Below are 24621 nucleotides of genomic sequence, written 5' to 3'. Positions count from 1 at the left end.
AAACATGATATGCGTTTTAATAATCCGCCGTCTCGCATTATTAATGCGTTTTGTTTCTCGTATCCTGAACTCTGCAGGAAGATGAAACTCAGTCGTGTTCTCCTTCCAGCGAGACACGTTTCAAACTGACTGGTTTTTTTGTTTTTTTTTGGTGAAATCAGCGTTTAAAAATGTCCGGCATGCAGTCTGCGCTGCCCAAACCTTCTGACTCCTCCAGTGTGACTGTAAAACATCCGGAGAGTTGGATTACTATGCAGACGGCGGGAGAACTGCAGTTTCTCAGTCACGCTCACTTTGGCCGTCGCTGTTCGAGGTGCGTTTGAAGCCTCGTCGTTAAACTCTGTCAACATCACATTGTTTGCACAGCGTCCGGTTTGTGAATTGTTATTTTAATCCATCATGTGCTCATGAATAATATCGGTTAAACTCTTGTGTCCACAGCATCCGAACCCGTTCCCCTTCACTTCGCGGCCCAACTGGAGCCTCGGCCGAACGATCTCAGCTCGGATTAGACTTGCGTCGGGTCAGCGCCTTGTGCAACCGTAATCAGGAGTATCGCCGTGTCCAGCACATTTCAACACCTTCACAAATTAAGAGCTTAAACGGCAGTTTAGCTGCTTTCTCAGTGTGCCGAAGAACACCGGGGGAGGACATTTAAACAAAAGGATTTCTGAGTGGTCTGATATTTCGAGTGATTTTTAACTATTATTATCCACGTTCATTATCATCATAGAAATCTACAACCAGAACGAATGTAAAAAGAACTTGAAGATTCTGTTTTCGTCGTCTTTCTTTCGGGGCGACTGTGGCTCAGACGGTAGAGCGGGTTGCCCCCTAATCATAAGGTTGCGGGTTTGATTCCTGGATCCACATGCCAAAGTGTCCCCGGGCAGTTTAAATGGCTGCATAAGTACAAACCGTTTCTCATCACGTCCTTCAGTAGACATCTTAACAAGCTGCAATGTGACGATGCCAAAAATGAACCAAGAACCATTTCAGGTCAGTTTGTGTTCAGTCGTCCTGTTCTGGATTATTTGGAATTTCCAATCAGGTTATAATGCCTGAAAGCTGCAGCCCCCCCTCCTCCCCCACACTGAGCCCCGTTACTAATTATAAACTTTACCTAGTTTGGACCCAATCTGCATTGTTATAGTGTCAACAAACTGGTTCAACTGCTTCAATTCTACCAGTAAAATAAAAACAGTTTTTCAACAACAGTCTCGTCACTAAAAACACATTTCAACCATCAACAAATGCATCTTACATTTCCAGTATTTGCGGATCTATTTTTTTCCCTCTAATGATTAAATAAAACTAAAAGCTGCTTTTAAAAGATGATCTCATGCACAGACGTTTTTTCCCTCCACAAAGCGTTTCTGAATGAATCCCTCTGCACCTGTCCTACTAGGCCAACCTACTGGAATTCCCAGAGTGCACGGCGGCGGGTGTCGAGTGCTGACACACGATATTCGGCGCCTCACGTAAACTTTAACGAGGACTCGCGGTCGGCCTGCGCGCGGCTGAAACGGGAGGAGCTCAGCTAAGCTATCAGCTGGCAGGCCTACCTGTCTGCCCCGCTGCTCTTACATAATGGATCAACAACAGGCACACCCTGCTCTGAACGGCCCGGACATAATTGCACTATAGTGTTTCCAAACCTCGTGTTTATTTGCCTCCTTTTATACCATTTTATAACTTGTCAAAATATTCCCCGTCGTGTTCACACTCGCCTGCCAAAACCGAACACAGGAATCCTGAGTATTTTTTTTTTCCCCCGTTGTACAATTACAACCATGTTTCCTGGCAGCCGGCACACTGACTGTTACATCCTGCAGTATTGTATGTGGTTTGTGTCTTGTGAGCATCTTGCTGTGTCAGCGTCTCGGAGCGAGCTGCAGCAACTTCTTTAAATGTGGCCGCCTCAGCAACGACTATCAGTTACCACAACCTGCTTTTGTTTTTAAGGACACATTAATCCTCCTGCAAACAGAAGATCTTTACAATCAGTACAGTTTAGATTAGTGTCACCAGTTTATATAGAATATAGTCAGGCTCCCCTTCTGTTCATCAGTTTTAGTGCTGAATAGTAGACGGAAAAGTGTTTCTGCACGTTACTATGATCTCAGTGAAGCTGACCTTTTGACCTTGTCATAATTAGAGTATGACTTCTTGAATTATGACCATTGAATTACGTGTTTCGTGAGGGAGTTTTGACCTTTCGCCACTAAAATCTAACGTCAGATTTGAAGAAAGGCTTCCCTGAGATACCGCTTTCCAAATCATGGGACCCACAGACAAATACACAACCAGCGTGGAGGTTGTTCTCATTTGTATCTTCATTTTCAGGCTTCATGTTCTGGGATTATTTACATCCTACAAAGCCTCCAACCACAGCCTGAGCAACATCTACAGTGTGCGCTGTTATGAATGTGTCCCGGCGTCATTGTTGGAGTCTGCGGTAGCATGAACAGCGATTCTCTCCCATGAACACGTTCACTGTTCAGTCATGCGTGTTAATCTTTGGTGGTGAATTCAGACGACGATGAAAAGTGTTACATGAGAACGTTTGTAACGTTGAAATCACGATTAAAAAGGACCTGTCACATGTTCCAAACAGCAGAAAGGCTGATTTTAATGTGCAACAGAGCTGCATCTGATCTCTATGTTACAATAAACGGTCTCATTTATTCAGAAAATGATCCACCAACAATCAAGTGCATTCAAATATGTTGATAAAGTATATCAGATCATTAATGTACAGAATATTTCACTATAAATACATCAGTGAGAGGTTCATAATGTCAGGTTATATAAACGCTTTTGTTCAACCGTTGCTCCATCTTCATTATCATGTCACACGTCAAACAACAGGAGCACGTTATTCTAACCCCCTTCACACTGTTTCAACACACACACACACACACACACACACACACACACACACACACACACACACACACACACACACACACACACACACACACACACACACACACACACACACACACACACACACAATTGGCTGAGAGCGGTATCAAAGCAGACTGAACAAACAGGACCTGCACACACAAGCACATGGCCCCATATTCCTGGGAGAGAAAGGGGCAGAACCCTGGGAAAGCACTGATAACACACACACACACACACACACACACACACACACACACACACACACACACACACACACACACACACACACACACACACACACACACACACACACACACACACACACACACACACACACACACACACCTCCTCTGGTTGTAACATTTTCAGCAGGGAGTCGAGCGCACCTGTTAACACCTGTTAACACTTTGCTCATCAGGGTCGATTATAAAAACGTGAAACAGACATGTAGTCAGTTCCTGTGGGTCTTTCAGCTTTACCAAGTTGGCTCATATCGTACACTGAACTTATCGTGTGAACTCCCATTTTGGAAGGAGAGTGTTTGTTTTCCTGACTGGTATTTATCTTTGGTTTAAGTTGTTTAAACCTCTAGAAGTTATTGTCTGATTTTGTTCAAAGTATTTTATTTTTTATTTTTTACTAATTTGATAACAAAAATACTGAGTTTTCACTGTATTTTCTCTAAATATACTAAATATTCTCGTCCCTTGGACCTCTCAGGGATGTGACATATTTGGGGGCTTGTCTGGTATATGTAAAATAAGATGAAGTTACAGATTTATTTTCCATTAGGTTTTTATTTGTGATAATAATGTCTCCGGTGGCTATTGTGGTTATTATATTGTGTCATATTGTGTATTGGTCTATGTCCATCCTGCTGTTGGATACTTTTTTGGTATCTTTCCTTTCTTTTTTGGGGAGTACTCCTGGGCGATAATTAAGTAATTGCCTGTACGTGATACCGCGTTCATTAATTCACCTTATTATTATGCCACTAAAGGTGACAAGAAAATAGTTCCTGAAGAAAAAAAAAATCAATGAATTGATCGGCTACATTGTAGCAATTATTCTTCATTATACCGTCCTGTACACCAGTGATTGATTACAGATTAGCAAATGAATGCAAGAAACAGGGAACTAATGTTGTGGGGTCAGTCACAAGGCAAAGTCAGATGATTCACACTTTGCATCGTCAGTCTGAAGGTGCTTTTGGTTTTGTAATCAGAGCCGACGACTTGCTGTAACATCCAGTCCTCGTTTATTTAAATCAGACTGTCTTTCAAGTGTTTTCAAAGCTCAAAGCCACCACGCCTTTCTGAAGTGTTAATTAGTGCGATGAGGAGGTGGTCGTGTTGCGCTCTGGAGAGTAAATTATTCTCTCATCACTAGTCAATAAACCAAATGGGGACTGTCTCCTGTGAATAGATCCTGGACGCAATAATTAATCCCCAACAAAAAGAGCACGAAGAGAGGAATACGTCTGTTTTCTTCTTCTGATTTGGTTTTACAACATTTTTCCAACTCTGATCCAGTCATCCGTTCCTGGTGAAACTCATGACTGCTGCTGTAAAAATAGTAATGATGCTGGATGTTGCTTCAGCGGTGGAAAGAAGTGGCTGTATTGTGCTACCTTCAGCAAAACCATCGTATTATAGTCATTTATTCTCTATTTTTCAGACCCCTCTGATTCCTCAGAAATCACACTGTCAGATTTTCTTTTTTAAGTTAATTTCAGGGCAAAACCTTTAAATCTTCATTTATTTATTTTTATCATCTATTTATGCACTTTATTTTTCAGGGAAGTGTTTTAAAGCAGTTCTGATAGTTAAACCTGTATATTTCTGTTATTTCTCCTGTATTTGTAGTTTACAGATGGCACGTCGATGCCTGCTTCCAGACATGTCAGTCCTCCTGCAGTGATCTTGGTGAGAAAGGATGACTGCAGCACAACATGTGTTGTTTGTTGAGCTCTGAGCGCATGAGGAGCAGCCGATTTTTAAAAATGGAGGCCAGGAGGAGATGTGAAGGAGACACATGTCTGTTTGTTTCTGCTGCTTTTATCCTCTTCTCCCCTCTGACTCGAAGTTATTTGAATATTCTGCTCACCTGGCCTTCTGTGTGATTGCATGCTAATCAACCACCCGGTCGGTCCAATCACCTGCCGTCACACCTGCTCCCGATCAGGACATCAGTGTGAGTATAAATCCTCCAACAGTAGACACAGACTCTTTTACTTCTGCTGCTGCTTCCCAGGTTTATTTGTTTTCAGCCTAAAAGCTTGTTGCTGACTAGTAAAGGCTGGTACGTCCTCAGCTGTGGGCCTGTCCTGTCAGCTCAAGGCCTTTTTTTCTGAATCTGAAACCTCTGAAAACAGATTCCCAACAGTTCATCTCAGGCAACCTTATGTCAGCTGATTGAAGGTTATTTGAGAGAAATGGAGCAACAAAGCGTGAAAGGGAGGTTTTAAATCAATCAAGGTCATTTCTACCTGAAGCATTTAAAAAAACAAAACAAAAAATAGATTGAGAGAAAACAAAACAAGATCCCGGAGGAGCGGATGAGTTTTACATTTCCACTGCTTGTCCTGCAGCTCTACCACTCTGAATCTATTATGCACAGATCAAAGATAAGCTCTGCCGGTGGCGACATCACACCATGACTTCACGTGTGCAATCAAGCCGATGAAGAGGGGAATAAACACGGGCTAAAGTTCACAAGTAGCACGTCCATCATTCGGAAATCACGGCACGCGCATTGAAAGAAATGTTAAAACAAATGTCGCTGGGACATTTTGTGTTACGTGAGAAGATACGAGGTCACGATGAACTTTTAGGACAACAAACCCACCGATGTCACTGTCCCAACACGACGAGCCACATTTGGCTCTCAATCATCTCCTTTATCACGTGTTAATTTGTATTTTCAGGCTTTACATCAACTCGTGTGTTCACATGAGCATAGTGTAAATGTGCAACAGCCGCTTCCACATGAATGTCATGCAAAATAAATCTGTGGGTGTTTTTAAATGTAACTGTGACCCACTTTAAAACTGAAATGTTTTGACGACATGATTTTACTTCCCTCTGAACGCACTCCATCAGAAAACCCCTCGTCTACAGTATATCTTTTATTTAGTCGCATATTTACTCCATTTTTGTTGCTTTTGTCAGATCAGAAATGTAGGCCTGTAAAACCGAATGCTTATCTCTGTATGTTTAAACGATGATTACACAAAGTGAAATAACCACCTCTGCAGGGAAACATGAGAGTCATTCAAAACCTTCATTCTCCCAAACTCAGCTTTTATTTTTTATTTTTTTTATTCCTGACACTCGATCCAGCGGTTTGAATCTGGACGTCAGTGAAGTGACGGTGTTGTGTAGTGCAGAGATTTCCTGCCATTAAAACGCAGAGGGTGCTGCGAGGTCAAAACCCGAAACCAAAAAACAAAATCCCCCAAAGTGACATAAGAGCCCGGAGAGAGGCCGACTGTCTGCTGCCGAGGCATGCTGGGAAAACATCTGTCAGACGGATGTTTCTAATCAAACCGAGTTTCATAGTAAGATATTATAGTTCTGGGTGTCACAGCGGTTTCCACTGTGATTGACAGGTGATCTGTCCTGGGTCGACCCCGCGCTTTAAAGATCGGTTATAGCTTCCTGCCATCATTTTCTCTGAGTTTTTAAAGCTTTATCTCAGTTATTTAACCTCCGCCAGCAGCCGAGCTTTAGTTCTACCTTTTATTAGCAGAGGAAGGAGCGATTTACAAACTCTACAATCTGCAGAGGTTCTCCATGACTCCTTTTTAAAGTTTGACAGCTTGTCTAAAACAGAGATGACGATTCTCTAAGCAGCTTCTGCAGGATTTGATCAAACCGACACACCATTTTCTACTTCCTGTAATTGTCTCCCAGTGTCAGTAAGATTTAAAGATGAACAAACGTAATTTTTTTCTCCCACAACCACAAATATTGCGACGAGCATGGATGAGATCACTTCAGGTATTATGTAAGTCAGCTAATAGAAATAACAAAACTTAAAGAGGAACATCTCTCCAACAACATCACAGCATTGAATGATAAATCTAACAAAAAGCTACTTAAATACATGTGTTGTGCAACACTTCGGTCACGGCGCTGGTCGGCCTGTTTGTGGACAAAAAAAAAGGCTCAAACGGATCGAAAAGATGCAACGAGCCCAGAATCGAATGGTCCTGCATCACTCCGACGGAAACGTCACCAAACTTTTCAGAGGTTCGTTCACTAAGCGCCACGTGACGTCGTGAAAGCAGCGCGTCACGCTTTAAATCGAGGCGTTAAATCTTGGCACTCGTCCGTCCCCGGAGGCTCTGACGCCGACTCCCAGCTGCCTCTCCGGGCTTCTTTTCTCTTTTAAAAGGGGGGGAGGATGTTTTTGTTTTTTTCTTTCAGATATTGCAGATTCTAATGAAGCCCACTAATCTCCATCATGCTGTCTGTGAGTTCATAGCATAGCAGAGCGAACACATTAGACACGCTCCGGCTTCAATCGGCGAGGCAGACGGCCTCTCAGCACGTCTTTATCCCCGTCGGGACGCCCGACGAATCTTCTTCACGTCACCTTCTCTGCTGCGTCTGGCTCCGCACACGATCACGCATCCTATCAAGGCAATAATTTAAGACATTTTCAAAGGAGAAAACATCTTCGATTTTGCCGTGCAGTGTTCTGTAGTGATCTCAACATCAACCCACAGGAAAAACAAAAGCACTCCAGCTAACAGCCTCCATGATGTCAGCGGCGAACACTCTCAGGGATCAATAAGCAGCAGGTCTCCCTGCGCGCTGACTCGGCCGACCGACGCCGATACTGATCAGCTTCCAACAGCAAAATACTCCAACGAACACGACTCTTGTTTTTTTAATTCATGAACAATCAGCAAAAGATCAAAACCCTTCAGACAACAGAGTCTGTTATTAAACCGAACCTGTCTGATGATAAAATACTGTTTTGTGTTTGACTCTTGAAGACTGACAGAAATAATCAAAACATCTAAAACGAGATGAAAAGCAAACCGGTGTGATGTGTTCCCACCAAGCGGCGACCATCAGTGATGTCATCAACCAGCAGTGATGTCATCAACCAGCAGTGATGTCATCGTTGGTTTGTGAACGTTATGAATCCTCCAGTTCAGATTCTGTCCGTCACCATCTTTGCTAGTTCGGAGCGGTTTGGAGCAGGAAGTGACCATATTTGGACGAGCTGGGGGAGGAGCCAGCGGTGGATCTGACCGATCCGATCGGAAACCTGACAATACTATGTCCCGCCCACCGATAGCTGTAACCTGACTGCACCACAGGCCTGTCAATCAAACAGACACGCCCCCAAAAACAGGTGTTCTTGAATCTTCTTTTCTAATGAATGAGGGATTATTTTCAGATGGACCTCCAGAAAACTAAGAAGAAGGAGTGACTTTAGCTAACAACACCGAGATAACTGATGGACACATTTTATTCACTTTGGATTTGATGAGACAAGTTGAATGGGAGTCTATGGAGCCGGAGGCTTTTTGGAGCCGACCTCTAGTGGCACTCGCTGGTATTGCAGCTGAAGACACTTCTGGATCAGAACCATGTTACAGACCTGAAAGTTACGAACTCTTATATCCAGTCTGCGGTTCCATGACGCAGCTGTAAACATAACAGATGATTAACAGTAACGTCTGTATTGACACGTTTTACAGTAAGTCTGTCCACAGTGTGTAATAACGTGTTTACAGCCTGGACAGACCACATGCGTGAAGCTGTTGTAGCTGCTGTGTTATCAGAAGCTTCCAGATCCAAAGCCTGAGTGGATGTGTTGATACTCTTATAAGATATCCAGTAATTATTACCCGAACTCTCTGAATATATTAAAAAAATAAAAAAAATTAAAAAAATAAAACAGTTAGAAATGAAGCTTGAGTCATTTCTGAGTTTCTTGTACAGTTTCTGAGGAAACCGTTCCTATGAAATGGTTTTCTGTTGGCTGGAAATAGGCAGCCCATTTAGGAGACACTCCAGTGTGAATGGGTCAATTGTAATGCATATTAGCATGTGCCAGTGGAGAGTGGGGTGGGGAGTACGGGGTGGGGTGGGGGGGGGGGCTGCGCTCCATGGCTGCACTTCTTTTTTTTTTTTTTTTTTTTTCATGCACAAGAGTGAAAACAAAGAGCCGCACAAAGCAGCTCCGTGTTTCTCTGCAGCCACACGGGACAGAAAAATGCACACATGACTTTTCCGTGTCGCTGCCGTGTTGTGCAGGAGGAAGCTGGACGTGAGGGAGGTGCAAGTTTTTATGGAGGTCAGAGGTCAAAGGTGATCCTCCAAGATTTAACACTCTTATTTTGAAAGGTTTCACTGGACTTATTTCTGCCTTTACAGTGAAAAATGTTGCAACACTTTATTCCATTTCTTTAGTTTTTCCCAAATGGCTTCACAGTCATTATTTAACATTGAGTGGAATTACTTTATTGTTGTTTTTACATAATACTGCTTTAATGGAGGTCTAATAAGCTTCTCTACTCGTTTAGTCTTATGGGGAGACAATTTCTGATTCCATTTATATAAGAATTTACTTCCATCAGTCTCTCTGCTTGATTTTCATCTATCATAGAGACATTATTATTTTGAATCTTTCTATAATCTGTGCACATCCTTCTCAGGATCAGTACAGACCGTAATGACCGTGTTTTTCTGTCCTATCATCATCATCACGCCCTGACACGTAAACAGCCTGATGTTTGTTTGTTTGTTTTTTACCGTCCACGTTCTCCCGGTCGCTGATGTGCTGCAGGTTGCAGCCCGTGTCCTCCCGGCTCAGATCCGAGTCCTGGTGGTACGACTCCAGCCTCGAGTGGGCATTCCTGCGGAGCTTCGGGCTGGCGGACACGCAGCAGGAGGTCGTGCTCCCCATCTCTCCCCGTTAACGACCCCGTCAGGGTGGAGGAGGAGAGGGGTGGGTGGGTTATAAGAAACGATCCTTTCCCCTGAAACGGGAGGAGACCCCACTGCGCCGGTCAGCAGAGATCACCGGAGCGCGCTGGGAGCATCCGGAGCGGCGCCCATAGATCCAGGCGAAGGGTGATGGAGGGAGGGGGAGGAGGGGGAGGAGGGGGGTCGGTATCCGCGGAGAGAGGCTGTCACACACGGGGGAAATATGTCACTTCCACCGGGGAGAAGCCGACGTACGCACCGGGCCGACCTGCCTCCGCCACCCGGGACATCGTAAGAACCGGGACGCGTTCCTGCGCGGCTGAAGTGATGTGATGCTGGCTGTCAGCGCGAGACACCGGCAGGGAGGGCTGCAAGTCCCCGGAAACGGTTCCGGTTCAAGTGGGAGGTTACAAACGGAGAGAGAGAGAGAGAGAGAGAGAGAGAGATTCATCTTTTATTTATGTTTATGATGTTTATTTTCAACATAGATAAGGGAACATTAATATAGTAGTCAATAGATGAGCAAATACAACTAAAGAGTATTTATTAATAATGTGCAGATTTACAGAGAACTGTGTAAACAGACTGATAATGATGATGTGTGCATTTTAAATTTAATAACCAGATGGAACAGAAACAGAAACACATCTCTACATATGACAGTGGATGTTCATCCCTCTTCTTTTATTCATTCAGGATTAGGTTTGGGTCAGGTTAAATGAAGCCAAATTAATTTACCAGTTTATTCATTTCATGTGTTTATGTTTATTTGTTGTTTCTTAAATCGAGTCTATAGAAGCTGCACAATGGATTTCACGGTGACAAAGTTAGCAAATGGTTCATACAATAAATTACTTGCCATATTGGCCATAAAACAGCTTGAAAGGTTTTGGACACCAACCGGTAAGAGGTCAAACCTCAGGAGTCACATGTTGTTTTATTCTGGGGTTAAAACTATTCAGAGGAAGTGGGTTTTGTTTTTATTCAGACAGGTTTATTGATACAACTGCTTTTATATAATGTACTTTAATTACTTCCAAATCTTGTTTATATTCCTGAAGCACTGAGCTGAGTTTTGATAGTTACAACAGAGCCACCTGCTGGCCAACTCACGCTAATGCACGTGTTGGCATACTGTGTGAATATACTAATGCAATTCTTGGGTTTTTTTTGTTTTGTAAAGGTTTTATTACAAAAACAGAACACTTTAAAATGGATTTTATGACTCATCTTTTAGATTCTCAGATTCTAAATCTAAAATGTTCCCAATACGTGTAAGTCTCATAATAAACCAGTTTTTTTGTACATACACACACACACACATACAAGATGAATATTGTGCACCTGCAGGATTATAAACTATTTACTCCACAGAGCCGAATCATCCATAAATATAATAGAAATGAGAGGACGGGGATCGAGGCACCACACAGTTAAACCTCCTCCGCTCTGTGGTCGTTGTGATTCACTCAGTTACATGTAAAAAGTGAAATAGTTGTAAAAAAAACATTATTTTTTTTTAAGGGACAAGCTGAGAATCACTCCTGTCTTACTTTTACATCTGTTGCACATCTGGCCCGAACAAAAGGAACTGCATGATTCTCCCGGTGGTCACACTGTTCCTGGTGAACTTCAGCATCCATCCTCCATCCAACAGCTGAAAACTGCAGTGACACAGATGCACAAAACACGTGACCATGTTTAGTGGTTGCAGTAGCGCGTGCTGACCAGTAGAGGTCGTCACTGACCCGCCCTCAGCTGCAGCTGTTTATGCCGTTGTCACGGTAACGACGGGATTCAGCTCAGCTGCAGGCGGCTCTTTTTTTGTTTTTTTTCACTCTCCTGGTGGAAATTTCCACTCCAGTCAAACTGGACCGAAAGGCCACAGAGATGCTCCAAATGAAACGTTCAATCGACTCCCACGCTCTCCAACGCTCCCCCCCGCTCCCCCCCGCCGGCTCGTTTCTTTAACATTTAGGGGATGAATGAAGCAGAGGCACTTTTAAACCACAGTTCACTTCAATCCAAAAATGATTCATATTTCCTTTTCATAGAATAAATCTAAAGCGAAATGATTCCAAGTTGACAGATGTTTGACTAAATATTTGATTTCACTTGCCGGCTGAATGAAGGAATTCATTTCAAGTTGAGCCAGAAAGTTTGAAAGATAAAACTCTGGTTCAGAGACGAGGAGAAAAGAACCGCAGTTTCAAGGTTTCCTCAGTTTTGTCCTTTTCAAACCTGTTCACCTGTATGTGTGTGTGTGTGTGTGTGTGTGTGTGTGTGTGTGTGTGTGTGTGTGTGTGTGTGTGTGTGTGTGTGTGTGTGTGTGTGTGTGTGTGTGTGTGTGTGTTTACGTCCACGTGTGTGATTGAAACACGCACACAAAAAAAGATCCTTTTTATCGCCATCAACCATCTTCAAGGTCAGTGTTGTGTTGTGTTGTGTTGTGTTGTGTTGTGTTGTGTTGTGTTGTGTTGTATTTTTTTTTTTCCAAAGGGGTTGCCATGGAAACCGCTGGTTTTTTAATTTGCATTTGTTTTAAAGACGTAATTTCATGTTAGTGCCTCTTGAACGTTTTTAGTTTGATCAAAAGCAGCTTTTTTTTTTCAGTCCGATTTATCTTTGTTTCAGCAAAAAAATACACTTTATGTTTCTAAATCAAGAAAACTGGCACGATTTTAAACACATGTTGCTCATAAACAATTCAGTCTGCATTGTTAGTATTATATTTTATTTAATCTAAAAACATATGAATCAAACTGAGATTTATTACTTAATAGATGGGAACCAAGAGTCTTTGAGACTCTTCTACCTGGACGTGACACAACCTGTGACAGAAACTTTTTTTGTAGTATTATTATTATTTAAACTATATAAAAGAGAATAAAAACAAATGTCAGGTGTGTCAACAGAGTTTGAGATAAGAAAGTTAGTATTTGCAGTAATATGTTGTTGCATTGTTGCAGCAGTTAGAAATATGAGGTGTCAGTTCGACTTCCTGTGAAGCTCCGGATGTCCTCTCTGGACTTGGACCCATTTAATCTGTCCCATTGTTCTTTTAACCTTTTCATTTTTTTCCACTTCAACCTCTTCAACCTTCTCTCAAGCATCTTTCTGTTGTGCATTTCCAATTCAGATTATCTCCGAGTCAAGAAAACTTCAAAAAAACACTTTTACGCAGGATAAATCACGAGCGATTTCTGGGTCACAGCAGCGTCCTGTTTAACTGAGCTGCAGAAAAGGGAAGAGTGCTGCATGGACAGAGTCGGAGATGTTTTGGTTTTGTGTGTGTGTGTGTGTGTGTGTGTGTGTGTGTGTGTGTGTGTGTGTGTGTGTGTGTGTGTGTGTGTGTGTGTGGCCTCAGTTCTGTGAGTGCATTCACTATATTTTCACATTCAGGAAAGTGAAAGAATGAATGTAGAAAGAAATGGAAGGTCGTGCTGCAGCAGCGTCTTCACCGCATGTTCGATGATAGTCGACGACAGATGACTTTTAAAGATGCTATCTTTCTTTTTTTTTGCAGTCGGATCTCAGCATCGAAGAAGATTCTCTGCAGTCTTTAAATTATTTATACTCCTTCTGATATTTGTATGTGCAGCAGCTCCAAACTTCTTTATAACCCAAACTGAAGGATTATTGAGAACATTTCTCGACTTGAAGCAGCCAAACAACCATTTAAAATTCATCTGAATATCTGAAAATTCATTATCACAAAACTGATAACACTGCGGTTTTTCTTAGCTCATAAATAGCTGATATTTTTGCAATATACATTAAAATGTAAACCATATGATAAGCTTGATTTATGATGCATTATTACTGATTAAACTACCCAGCAGCTTATACAATCATGAGAATCTCTATAAACCTGACCAGCTGTAACAGTTAAATGCTGCTTAGACAGTACATTAATGCACCAATTATAATAATACAATATGCTGTTTAATTTTTCTGTTTTTTATTTTTTATTTGTGACATTACTGAAGTACCACTTTTCTACCAAACGGTGGCAGCACTGAGCACATTTAAGTTTTAAACTGCACAAACATGAAAAAAGCTGCTTTCAGTGTTGAAGAGGAGGAATTTATGAGCAATAAATGTAATCAAATTGTACTTTTTTTTATTAGATAAACAAAAAAACGTTTCAAACAAAGAAGTACACTGAGAAGAGAACATCTGGTGGAAGATGGAACGAAGTGCAGAAAAATTCAACTCATCAGAGGAAACTCAAATTTATCATCACTTTCCTTCTTTTGTTTTTATTTATTTAATTTTTTTAATAGAATTGAAGAGAATTGACACTCGTCTGAGGATTCGAACCCTGACTGGCTGTTTGGCTGGTAAACATTCAGACAACCGTCGTCCAACAGCTGATAAATCCTTCGTTACTTAAAGAGCTTCGTCAGCCAAAGTGTCACAAACATCAGAGGAGCGTCAACATGGAAACCAAATATATAACCAGCGGAACAAAACTCTACGACTACAGAAACAGAAACGGAGAAAGCAAAGCAGTTTCCAACATCACCAGAAACATGAACACATGATATATACTATACTTATATCTAAAATAAAACATCTTTACAAAAAAAAAAGAGTAAAAGAAATTGGCGTCACCCTTTAAACAGAGCATTTTTAAATACGAAGCCGTAATCAAATACAGTTTTATTCCAAAGTGGATATCCATCATTTTTAAAAACAAAAGTGATGTTCGCTCAGCAGTGAAGCAAAACAAAACAAAAAAAACACTTTGTAAAATATCTCTACAAAATCGGAGGTTTTCAACATTTAAGAATTTCTTTTTTTTTATCGCACTTAGCCGCGAGCTAACAGCTAGCATTCGTGTCGTTAGATTTTTATTATGTTTTTTTAAGAATATCAATTGTAATAATATCCACGCTGACACTTTGGTACTTTCTGTGCTTTCACAAAAGAGGAGCTGTGCTTTTTCCATTTCAGACGTTACGATGAATTCACTTCAAAAATGAAAATAAACTTCCCTTTAAGTTAAAGTTGAAATATCTGTTGACATTCTTTGCACAAACCACCAAACATAAAGAACACTTTCATCTTCAGTTCTTAGAGTTCACATCTTTGTTTTGATCCAAAAAAAAAAAAAAAAAAGATGAAAACCCAGAAAAAAACAACACTTTACCGACAAAACATTTCTTCTCCTTAATTTTCACGTGAGGGAAAAACAGAAGCGTAAAATCGAGACGATCCGGTGAACACGGTTTGAGTTGCGTCGTCGCAGCTGCCGGTGGATCTGCTGACCTCAGACGAACCCGCTGGTACCGGACCGGGCCGCCGAATGAGCGACACATTTTCAGGAAGCACCTGCGCTTCCCCTTCCTGTTCCTCTTCGTTCAGGCCCGGCTCCGATTGGCCGGCGTCGGCCCCGGTGCGCGTTAACAGCAGCAGCGAGCGCAGCGACGACAACACGCCGAGTCTTCGCATGCAAAACAGCACAAGAAAAGAACGAGAGCGAAACGTGGCGAGCGATCCGAAATCCGCACGACGGGCGTGAATCCGCCCTGAGAGAGCCGAGGAACCGAGACGGCCCGAGCAGTTTTTGTTCCAGAGTGTCTTTTTCTGTTGTGTGTGTGTGTGTGTGTGTGTGTGTGTGTGTGTGTGTGTGTGTGTGTGTGTGTGTGTGTGTGTGTGTGTGTGTAAAGTGTCTTCAGCCCTCCGTGACCACGAGCGGCCGCCGCTACTCGGCTTTGTGGCAGTAAATGTCCTTCAGCGCTTTCAGCTCTTCGATCAGCGTCTTGTTTTGGTTTTCCAGCACGGCCACGCGGTTTTCCAAACACTTCACGTACTCTTTCTTTTTCCTGCGGCACTCGCGAGCCGCTTCCCTGGAGGAGGAAGAGAAGGAGGGAAAACATGCGGTTTAATTCCCGAGCTGTGCACCGCGTCCACGTGTTTTTATTTGTTTTACGTCCGTATTCCTCCACACTAACACTCATTTACCGGCTTCGCTGTTTCTCAACCAGACAAACAAGAAACGCAGGAATATGTTGCGCAATAAGAGCAGCAACTCTGACCTTCTGCCTGCAGGCTCACTTCACTGCATCAATCCAGGCTTTAGTTTTTAGAGTCGTTTTTTCTTTACAGACTCACGTTCAGCAGGACAGACGATAAGATTTCAATATTTCGGGACACTTCCGCTCCAGAAATAATCACTTTCCTTCTGATCCTCTGGAAGGAACTTCCATCTTTGTTTCGGGCTCCTACCTGTTCTTCATCAGCCGGACCTCCCTCTTGCGGGTCACCTCCTCGGTGTGCTGCGACAACGGGCTCTCCATGCTGCCCGGCGACGCGGCCATCACGATGCTCTGAGCGAGGCCCGAGTTGGGCGACCTCAGCTGGTAGGCGGGGATGTCTCCGGTGGCAGCTGAGGGACAAAGATGGACACCGGCGTCACTTTTTGTTGCGCTTATTTCTGCTTTTATAATAAAAAAAATTGTATCTACAGGGAAACTTCTTTTTTTTTTTTCCAATTTCTATTATTGGACTTTCTAATCATCTGTTACACCAGAGGAAGTTCGACAGCAACGTCCCTCCGAACATTACAGCATGGATTTCCTCTGAACCGTTACTGCTCTGAAGAACAGCTTTTCAGTTATTAGGACCAGACTTGATGGAAGAAACGAGATTTGAAAATGTATTTTTAACTTTAAATCCAGTCATAACCCTTTAAAATCGTAGTATTCCCCAATGCAGAGTTGCAGAAGGAGTTTTAATTTCAATCCTTCTACGTCGAAAGCGCGACCGAAGAGATGCTGACTCCGTCACAAACTAGTATTCACGCATGAGTAATCTCTGCTCTGGAACGACTTCATTCATAACCGTGAATAAGTCATTTATTTATGTCCCCGGGGAGTCGTGTCAGGTGGCTGTAACCGCGGCAACCGGAGTCTCCAAATCGCTGAGATCATTCAGTTGTATTCAGATATTGTTGTGATGTCACATTTTATACAACTCGGCTTCTGGCCAAAACGTTTGTAGCGTCGTAGAAAAATAAAGTATTTATCAAACGGTCTGAATGAGCCTCAACTTATTATTATAAAATCTTTACAACATTATGTTCTGTCACTTCATGCACGTGTGTGTTAAATTCAGGAGAATACATTCAGGATAAATACATAAATTAGTTTGTGTGGTGACGTTTGTGCTCATAACTGTTGCATTTAAAAACGACAACAACAACAACAACAACAAAACTTGATACTGATCCTGAAAGGAGCCGTAAATGAAGAGAGATTCATGAGCTGCTGGAGTTGAGTCATCAAACTGATGAGTCAACTGTTCACCGCTCTGCCTGCTGCACACACACACACACACACACACACACACACACACACACACACACACACACACACACACACACACACACACACACACACAGTGTCTCTCTCATTGTGATAACGCCGGCTGTGCTGACGTCAGTGTGTGCGTCTCACTCGCCCCTTTTTGCATTCTCTCTTCCCGGCCCGGCTCGTGTTCCAGGAAACTGGAGTGACGTCAAACCGACAACTACCCCCCCCCTCACACACACACACACACACACACACACACACACACACACACACACACACACACACCTCCCACCTCCGTCTGCCTGACAACCACAGCAGCGGTTCAGAGAGCAAACCGAGTGTGCCAATTTGTGTGTGTGTGTGTGTGTGTGTGTGTGTGTGTGTGTGTGTGTGTGTGTGTGTGTGTGTGTGTGTGTGTGTGTGTGTGTGTGTGTGTGTGTGTGTGTGTGTGTGTGTGTGTGTAGCAGCGGGACACAGACTGACAGGAACAGCACGGAGCAACAACAACTAAACGCTTGTCCGACTTGTTACATCTGTTTTCAACCCCGAGCTGTCGCAGAGCTTCTTCTTTTTATGATTTCTTTCCCCGGTTCAGCTTCAGTTTCACCGTGCATGAAGTAAAAAAAAAAAAAAAAAGTCCTGTCAAAGTCATTCAGATTGAAAAAAAAAATAACATTCTCAACATTGTTTCTTTGCAGTTATACTTCAAATCCTTTCTGGAAATCAAACTCCTGAAAACATGCAACAAATCTTCCTTCAAGCAGGAAGGACTCGGGACTGTCTGAACTAATGAAGTGTTACCTGACTCGGTCTCATCCCCGGTTACAGCCATCTCCTGTCTCCAATAATCCAGCACCTCGTTGGTTAAAACACCTCACTGAAACTGAAACGCTCCTCTACAACTGCTCAGTCGCTGCCTCCTGCTTCGCTCCTTCTCTCTGGGTTTCTCCCTCTCGGCTCTCCCCCGTGTCAGAGTGGTCACTGTCAACTTCGCAGCCCGATTACAATTACAGCCATTGACATCACAATGACATCACTCCTGCCCCGCTGAAGTCAGTAGAACACCCTGGATTACAGTTCCTCCTCCTCCTCCTCCTCCCACCTCCTCCCTCCTCCCCACCGGAGGCTCTTACTCTGAAGTACAGAAACACAATGTGAGCTGAGCAGGGAGAGAGGGAGGGAGGGAGGGAGGTGGTAGTGGAGGGGTTGTATTTATAGCACCAGTGACGCAACTACAGAGGTGCTCAACCAACAAGAGGATATTGTACCCTGTTGAACTGTGTGTGTGTGTGTGTGTGTGTGTGTGTGTGTGTGTGTGTGTGTGTGTGTGTGTGTGTGTGTGTGTGTTTCACTTTATTTTGCATTATTTAGTTGTCTGATGGGAAAATCCCCATTTTCAAAAAGGACATAATGTGTTTCAAATTTCCTAGAAAAAATATGAATCACAAGATTGATCCTTTTTTTTTTTTTTTTCTTCTTGAAGAAAAACTATCATGAAAAGTTTGTTTTAAACTTCACACTCTGGTTAACACCAAAGACGTCGTTCCTACGAAGCTCTGCAGACAAACAGCCCCAACGCAGAGGGGTTGTGTGTGTGTGTGTGTGTGTGTGTGTGTGTGTGTGTGTGTGTGTGTGTGTGTGTGTGTGTGTGTGTGTGTGTGTGTGTGTGTGTGTGTGTGTGTGTGTGTGTGTGTGTAAGTTCAAGTTGAGGTTTTGCTGTTTTCCTGTTTCCAGCTGTGACTGAGATCTGCTGAGTGTTCGCTTCATGAGAGGAAACACATAATGCAGCGTGTGATGTGAAACTGAAGATCAGATCACACCGAGGTTTTCAGGAGAAGCTGGACGAGCAGACAACAGATCTGAGGAGGACTTCCTTCGCAGCCGAGAGGTTGATTTCTACGGAGGTGGAAACGTCCCGAGCGTCTTTCTCACGTTAAAATCTTTAATTGTTCAGATTTCACGGTCAGGAAATGATCCAAAACCTCAGACGGCTTGCTGATAAAACACCGGCTCCCGGGACTAACCGTGGACGGCGGCTCTCACCCTGCGGGGTCACGGGTGCAGCTTGTACATTTTCATTTTTACAAAATCCCCATAATTCATTGCGGCCTTAATCCCTCGTTTTCAATTGAGGATTATTTATGATAAATATGTTTCTCACAGATTTGCTCATCTCAGCTGTAATTTTACAGTCCAGCTCACCGCTGTCACAGTTTCATTCCTCAATGCTGGACGTTTGTATTTCAGCACTGCTGTTTTATATTATTTATTTAATTTGATTTGAAAAGATGAAGTTTTACCCACCTTGGATGAGCACCTGTCCTCCCTGGATGTAGAGGTGCTGTGACGAGTCTCCCGGCTGCGCTGCACTCTGCAGGACGGCGGCGCCGGGCTGCGGGGCGTCGACACCCGGGTTGGTCAGCTGGACCGCCCTCCCCTGGGTGAACGCAACTGGGTAGGGGCGATGGAGGGGTGGAGGGGTTGGACGGGGTCAAAGTTCAGTTACAACTCGGCAGCAGACTAAATAAAACATTTGTTTTTTAAATGGTTCTGATCCAGAAGTGTCTTCAGCTGCAATACCAGCGAGTGCCACTAGAGGTCGGCTCCAAAAAGCCTCCGGCTCCATAGACTCCCATTCAACTTCTCTCATCAAATCCAAAGTGAATAAAATGTGTCCATCAGTTATCTCGGTGTTGTTAGCTAAAGTCACTCCTTCTTCTTAGTTTTCTGGAGGTCCATCTGAAAATAATCCCTCATTCATTAGAGTTAGTTTGATTGACAGGCCTGTGGTGCAATCAGGTCACTGAACTCTCTCATTTTGCTGCAGTTTTGATTTGAGCATCTTCTCAAACATCCCTGTGTTGTTTTATTGAACACTGGAAGCTCAAGCAATGAAATATTTACTGGAAGTGGAAGTACTTCATAAATCTTTGTTTCAGAACAGAAACTTTAGAAATGGCTGAACTACAAACTGCAACCTCATCATGTGTACTGACTGTATTTGTCTTCATGTGTACTGACTGTATTTGCCTTCATGTGTACTGACTGTATTTGTCCTCATGTGTACTGACTGTATTTGTCCTCATGTGTACTGACTGTATTTGTCTTCATGTGTACTGACTGTATTTGTCCTCATGTGTACTGACTGTATTTGTCTTCATGTGTACTGACTGTATTTGTCCTCATGTGTACTGACTGTATTTGTCCTCATGTGTACTGACTGTATTTGCCTTCACGTGTACTGACTGTATTTGTCCTCATGTGTACTGACTGTATTTGTCTTCATGTGTACTGACTGTATTGTCCCGAGCTGGTCTGGTAGATGGAGGTCGGTACCGGTACCGGGGGGCTGCCGGCGTCCGCCACCTCATCCTCCGTCTTCTCCTCGTCGATCTGAGGAACTGCCGACTGATCCGACGAGAGCTCATTCAGAATTTTCCTGCCGGAAAACGGACCTCCGTTGATGATCAGACCGTTTGACCCCCCCCCCCCCCCACACACACACACACACACACACACACCCACCACCACCACTGACGTCCTACTCACCGATACGACGGACGCCTGGACAGAACCTCTCGTCTCTTCTGGGCGTCCGACCCGTCGCCCTCCGGCTCGGCTTCAGCGGCGATCTGGAGGACAACGGGCGGAATTTAATGCCGAGTCATCCACTTTTTTATTTATTTTTACATTTTCCCAACGTTTCTTCGTGTTAAATGTCGTTACTGAGGAGGAAAGACGAGGAATCTGATTTTATATTTCATTTCAACCCTTTAACATCTCCTTGCTGAGTCTTCACACACTTCTACGGACCGGATAATTATTCCTGAATGTGACACCGTCCGTCCTCTGAGAATAATTTCACGGCAGCTTGAATAAATCGTACAGTTGGAATTATCAGAACTAATAAGAGTCGGCCCCCGGTAGTGTGTCATCAGTCGGATGACTCTCACCGGTGTGTAATAGTTGTACGGTTAGAGGACAACGTGTGCAGCTGAAGGTCAAACAGAGACGTACTATGAGAATGCAGAATACTTATTTCAATAAATAAAAAAATGATTTATATTAATGAAAAACTTCAGCCAATCAGTCAAACTTGTGGCTGATAAGAAGATCGGCTTTCCTCGTAAAAAAAAAAAAAAAAAAAAAAACAAAACTTTAAACGAGATGACACTCTGCTGCTACCTGGTAACCATGGTTACACTCTCCATCCCGCAACGCCGTTTTTCTCACGTGCTGAAAAAAATACTGAAAACGTAAAGTTTTACCAGAAAAACAACACGTAGTAATTAATAAATGATGAATGGTCTTTGTTGGAGCCCGTCGTCCCGCTCAGACACAACAACGCCTCCTGACCGTGGAGGCCAGACTGATGAGCTTCACGCCGGCCCCCTGCGGCTCTCATCAATCCTATTAACACGGCAGCTAAACGTTTGGCTCACTAACACACCTCCTCTGCCCCCCCCCCCCCCACTCTCACCTGGACGGTCTGGACCTGAGGTGCCTGTATGACGGAGGTCTGCGGGGCATGGATGACCCCTTGGACCTGCAACGTCTGACCGTCCGACAGCCGGACGACCGTCACGCCGGACGACTCCTGCGGGGAACAAAAAAAATAATCTAGAAATCAGCAGACGTAGAGAGGAAATGACATCACCGCCTGAACACCTGAGAGTTCACCTGAGTCGTGTCTCCCGCAGGAGACGAGCTGGCTTCGCTCCGGTTCTCCTCACCGTCTTCTGCCGAGTCGTTTAAACTGCTGTCCGGCTGAGACGACACGGAGGAGTCCATGATCATCCACTTGCAGGCAGACGGGCAGAATTAAGTTTTATTATTATTAGAGATCTCAAAAACAAATGATTCTGTTTTCATGTGACATGTTTTTTTCCCCAGAGTTCGTTAGAAATGTATAAATCAGGATATTCAGTTCTGGATTAACAAAACCTTTCCTGTTCATAGGTACATATTTAATACCTGCAAACAAATACATATATATATTTTTAAACAGTTGTTTTTTTAACACTTTAATTTGAAAATATCTTCCTTTAGCAGTAGATTACTTTGATTCGGTTCACGTTTAACTTTTTACTGCAATAAAACGCAGACTAATGACGTGCTGAACAAACTGTCACTTTTCCACCTGTGGGTCTAAAACTTTATTTAAAACAATGTTCATGTAAATTGTGTTTCCAGGGGAACGCTGTTGATGCTGCACGAAACTCGCTGCACTTTTTCCTCGTCGGGTGGAAAGCAGCGTTTTGATTTACCTGCCGGTTTGTGTGTGTGTGTGTGTGTGTGTGTGTGTGTGTGTGTGTGTGTGTGTGTGTGTGTGTGTGTGTGTGTGGACTGAGTGGTAAAAAAACATATATATTTGTTTTTAACTTGCAGCGTCAGCTGCTGGCTCAAACTAGACATGATGAACAACAAAGTTTGAAGGCTGAAGAACAAAAAAAAAAAATCTGCCTGGATGTAAACAGACAGAAAGGACGTTTCAGTTCAAATATTTACACAGTTTTCACTTCAGGGATCAAACATGGTTCTGCACAGACCCTGTTTGGTAAACGTGTAGTTTCCAATATCAAGTTCATTATATAAAAACAGCAACTTAAATGACATTACAGAACAATTAAATCATTATTCAAGAGCTTTTTGCAGTTAAAATTCCCAGAACACATATTTTAGAAAATACTGCAAGGTTGTCATAATTGCTTCTAACTGCAATACTTCAAAGATTACTACTTCTTTATTATATGTACTGACAAGTCAATCATGCTGAACAAATGACGCAAAGAATGACCTCATTACTGACTTCCTGTTTCAGTAGTAGAAGGTGAAAATGAAGCTGCATTTCCCAAATATATTTTTTTAATTTGTACAGTCCCATTTTATTAACACAATTTATAAATTAATAAATTGTATTTCTATAGAGAATTTGGAACAACAATTGCATTTTTTTTTAATGTTTTATTTCACGTGAAAAGAGTTGTAATATTTTATTTTGAAGAGGCTTATTTTCACTCAACTTCCGTTATTGCGTCTGACTTGACGCAGCTGTTTAAACTTACAGAAGAGAGGAACTGCTGACGAGCTGAGGACGTGTTTCACTCCATGTTGGGTCGCAAAGTGTTCATGAAAAGTTTCGCCCCGAAGATGTACTTGCACGTTTTCCTTCGACTCTGCGCGACTTGCGCAAAACCTAAAATGTGTCGAGCTTTGCAGCGACTTACCGAAGTTTTTACGTAGTCTGACTCGTCACTAGTGACAGTGTGGGTGGACGGCCTGCGCCTTCGCTCACGTAGTTTCCACGTCAGCGCTGATGATGCTGTGCCGAAAATGTCGACCGACGAGTCGGTTTAGCGTCGAAGAGTGTGAAGGTGGAGCGAGAGGACTCACTCCCTGCCCACTTCCGGGTTCGTAAAAGGCGAACGATCCTCGTCTGAGCATTTTGAGTTAGTCGGAGTTGTTCTGGTAAATACCACCAAACACTGCAGCGTGTGGGCTTTTAGTGATTATTTAAAGCTCTGAGGATCTTTCTGTCCTTCTGTCTTCGTTGTTTACACGCAGCTGCCCGAAATGAAGTTAGATTCAACAGCTATGTAGTCGATTAATATGTAAATATAACGTATTTTCAAATGTACCGTAATGGGAGAAACGATAGCTCTTAATATTCAGTATAAGGCAACCTTAAATTATGTTTTATGCCATAAAAAAATGAAAAGTATTTTATTGCGAGACTAATTCCTGACTCAAATTTAAACGATGAGACTCAAAGTTTGTAATTATGATGATAAATGATACTAAACGAGCATTTTACAGTGTTACCAGCAGAGTACAGTATCTTTCCAGAGCAGAGTAACGTTTCCATCTAGTGGCTGAAAGAGGTTATGGCACTTTAATGTATCAGGAGGAATTTATCCCATAATTCAGGCATTTATTACATTTAATTTCAGTTTAATATGAACAACAATCAAACCGTTCTGGGACTTTAGTTCAGGAAGATGCTTGATAGACAACACAGCAGGACTTTTAAATGTCTCTGTTGGTGACAAACACATCTGTCAATAAACTCTGTCATTTTTAGGCCCTTTGAAAAATCTGTCAAGGAATTTAATTGAGTTTTTCCTCCACCATGACAAGAAAAAAATACATGTTTAAGCGAAAGTTTCCTGTGTTCAAAGAGGTTCCAAAATAAGCCTTGATAAGTTTGTTTCATCCTTTTTACCGGGAAATGACAAATAAAACTTCCAAGAATAAGTAATGACCTCACAGTTTAAGGATTAAAAATGAAAGGATATGACACACTTACAAAACAGATCCACGGTGACTATTTCGGATTATAGAACAAAAAGGAAACCTTAATTCACGGGACTGCATTTCAAACTTTTATACTTTTATAATAGTTTTTCTGGTCAAATCTATTTTAAATCTAAATATTTGATTGT

General features: G+C 42.7%; 2 protein-coding genes across 5 annotated transcripts in view; both read right to left on the bottom strand.

Moving 5' to 3' along the window:
• LOC138626925 (cyclin-Y-like) overlaps window positions 1-10228 on the bottom strand; it is a 14887-nt gene extending 4659 nt beyond the window's left edge. For all 3 annotated transcript variants that reach the window (XM_069708935.1, XM_069708934.1, XM_069708937.1), the window contains exon 1: window positions 9687-10228. In XM_069708935.1, coding sequence (XP_069565036.1) covers window positions 9687-9840 — 154 coding nt within the window. In that variant the 5' untranslated portion in view covers window positions 9841-10228. The remainder of the gene's footprint in view (window positions 1-9686) is intronic.
• A 4427-nt stretch (window positions 10229-14655) lies between these two features.
• On the bottom strand, window positions 14656-23500 carry crema (cAMP responsive element modulator a). Of its 2 annotated transcripts, XM_069708938.1 has the most exons (8): window positions 23407-23500; window positions 21860-21979; window positions 21660-21776; window positions 20729-20811; window positions 20476-20618; window positions 19484-19630; window positions 16095-16254; window positions 14656-15715 (listed from the first exon to the last, which is right to left on the bottom strand). In XM_069708938.1, exons 2-8 carry the CDS (start codon window positions 21974-21976, stop codon window positions 15571-15573), a joined length of 912 nt encoding a protein of 303 aa, XP_069565039.1. In that variant the 5' UTR covers window positions 21977-21979; window positions 23407-23500; the 3' UTR covers window positions 14656-15570. The 2 variants fall into 2 exon arrangements, with proteins under 2 accessions (XP_069565039.1, XP_069565040.1); XM_069708939.1 differs by lacking the exons at window positions 19484-19630; window positions 20476-20618; window positions 20729-20811; ... (1 more) ...; window positions 21860-21979; window positions 23407-23500 and adding an exon at window positions 17981-18332.
• Between the last annotated feature and the right edge of the window lie 1121 nt (window positions 23501-24621).

Source organism: Brachyistius frenatus, unplaced genomic scaffold (assembly GCF_029030835.1).
Source record: "Brachyistius frenatus isolate BFR_SWC_R1_liver_20210118 unplaced genomic scaffold, ASM2903083v1 Contig_79, whole genome shotgun sequence".
NCBI lineage: Eukaryota > Metazoa > Chordata > Actinopteri > Embiotocidae > Brachyistius > Brachyistius frenatus.
Note: the sequence above shows the minus strand (reverse complement) of the source record. Positions and strands in the feature narration are given on the sequence as shown.

What these genes read in the sequence shown, in the direction of transcription:
- crema (XM_069708938.1), bottom strand. Translation starts at nt 21,976, where the DNA reads ATGATCATGGACTCCTCCGTGTCGTCTCAGCCGGACAGCAGTTTAAAC. An exon ending in CTCAGGTCCAGACCGTCCAG is followed by an intron (nt 20,812 to 21,659) that starts GTGAGAGTGGGG and finishes GTTGTCCTCCAG; the next exon opens with ATCGCCGCTGAAGCCGAGCC. An exon ending in AGGACAGGTGCTCATCCAAG is followed by an intron (nt 16,255 to 19,483) that starts GTGGGTAAAACT and finishes TTTGTCCCTCAG; the next exon opens with CTGCCACCGGAGACATCCCC.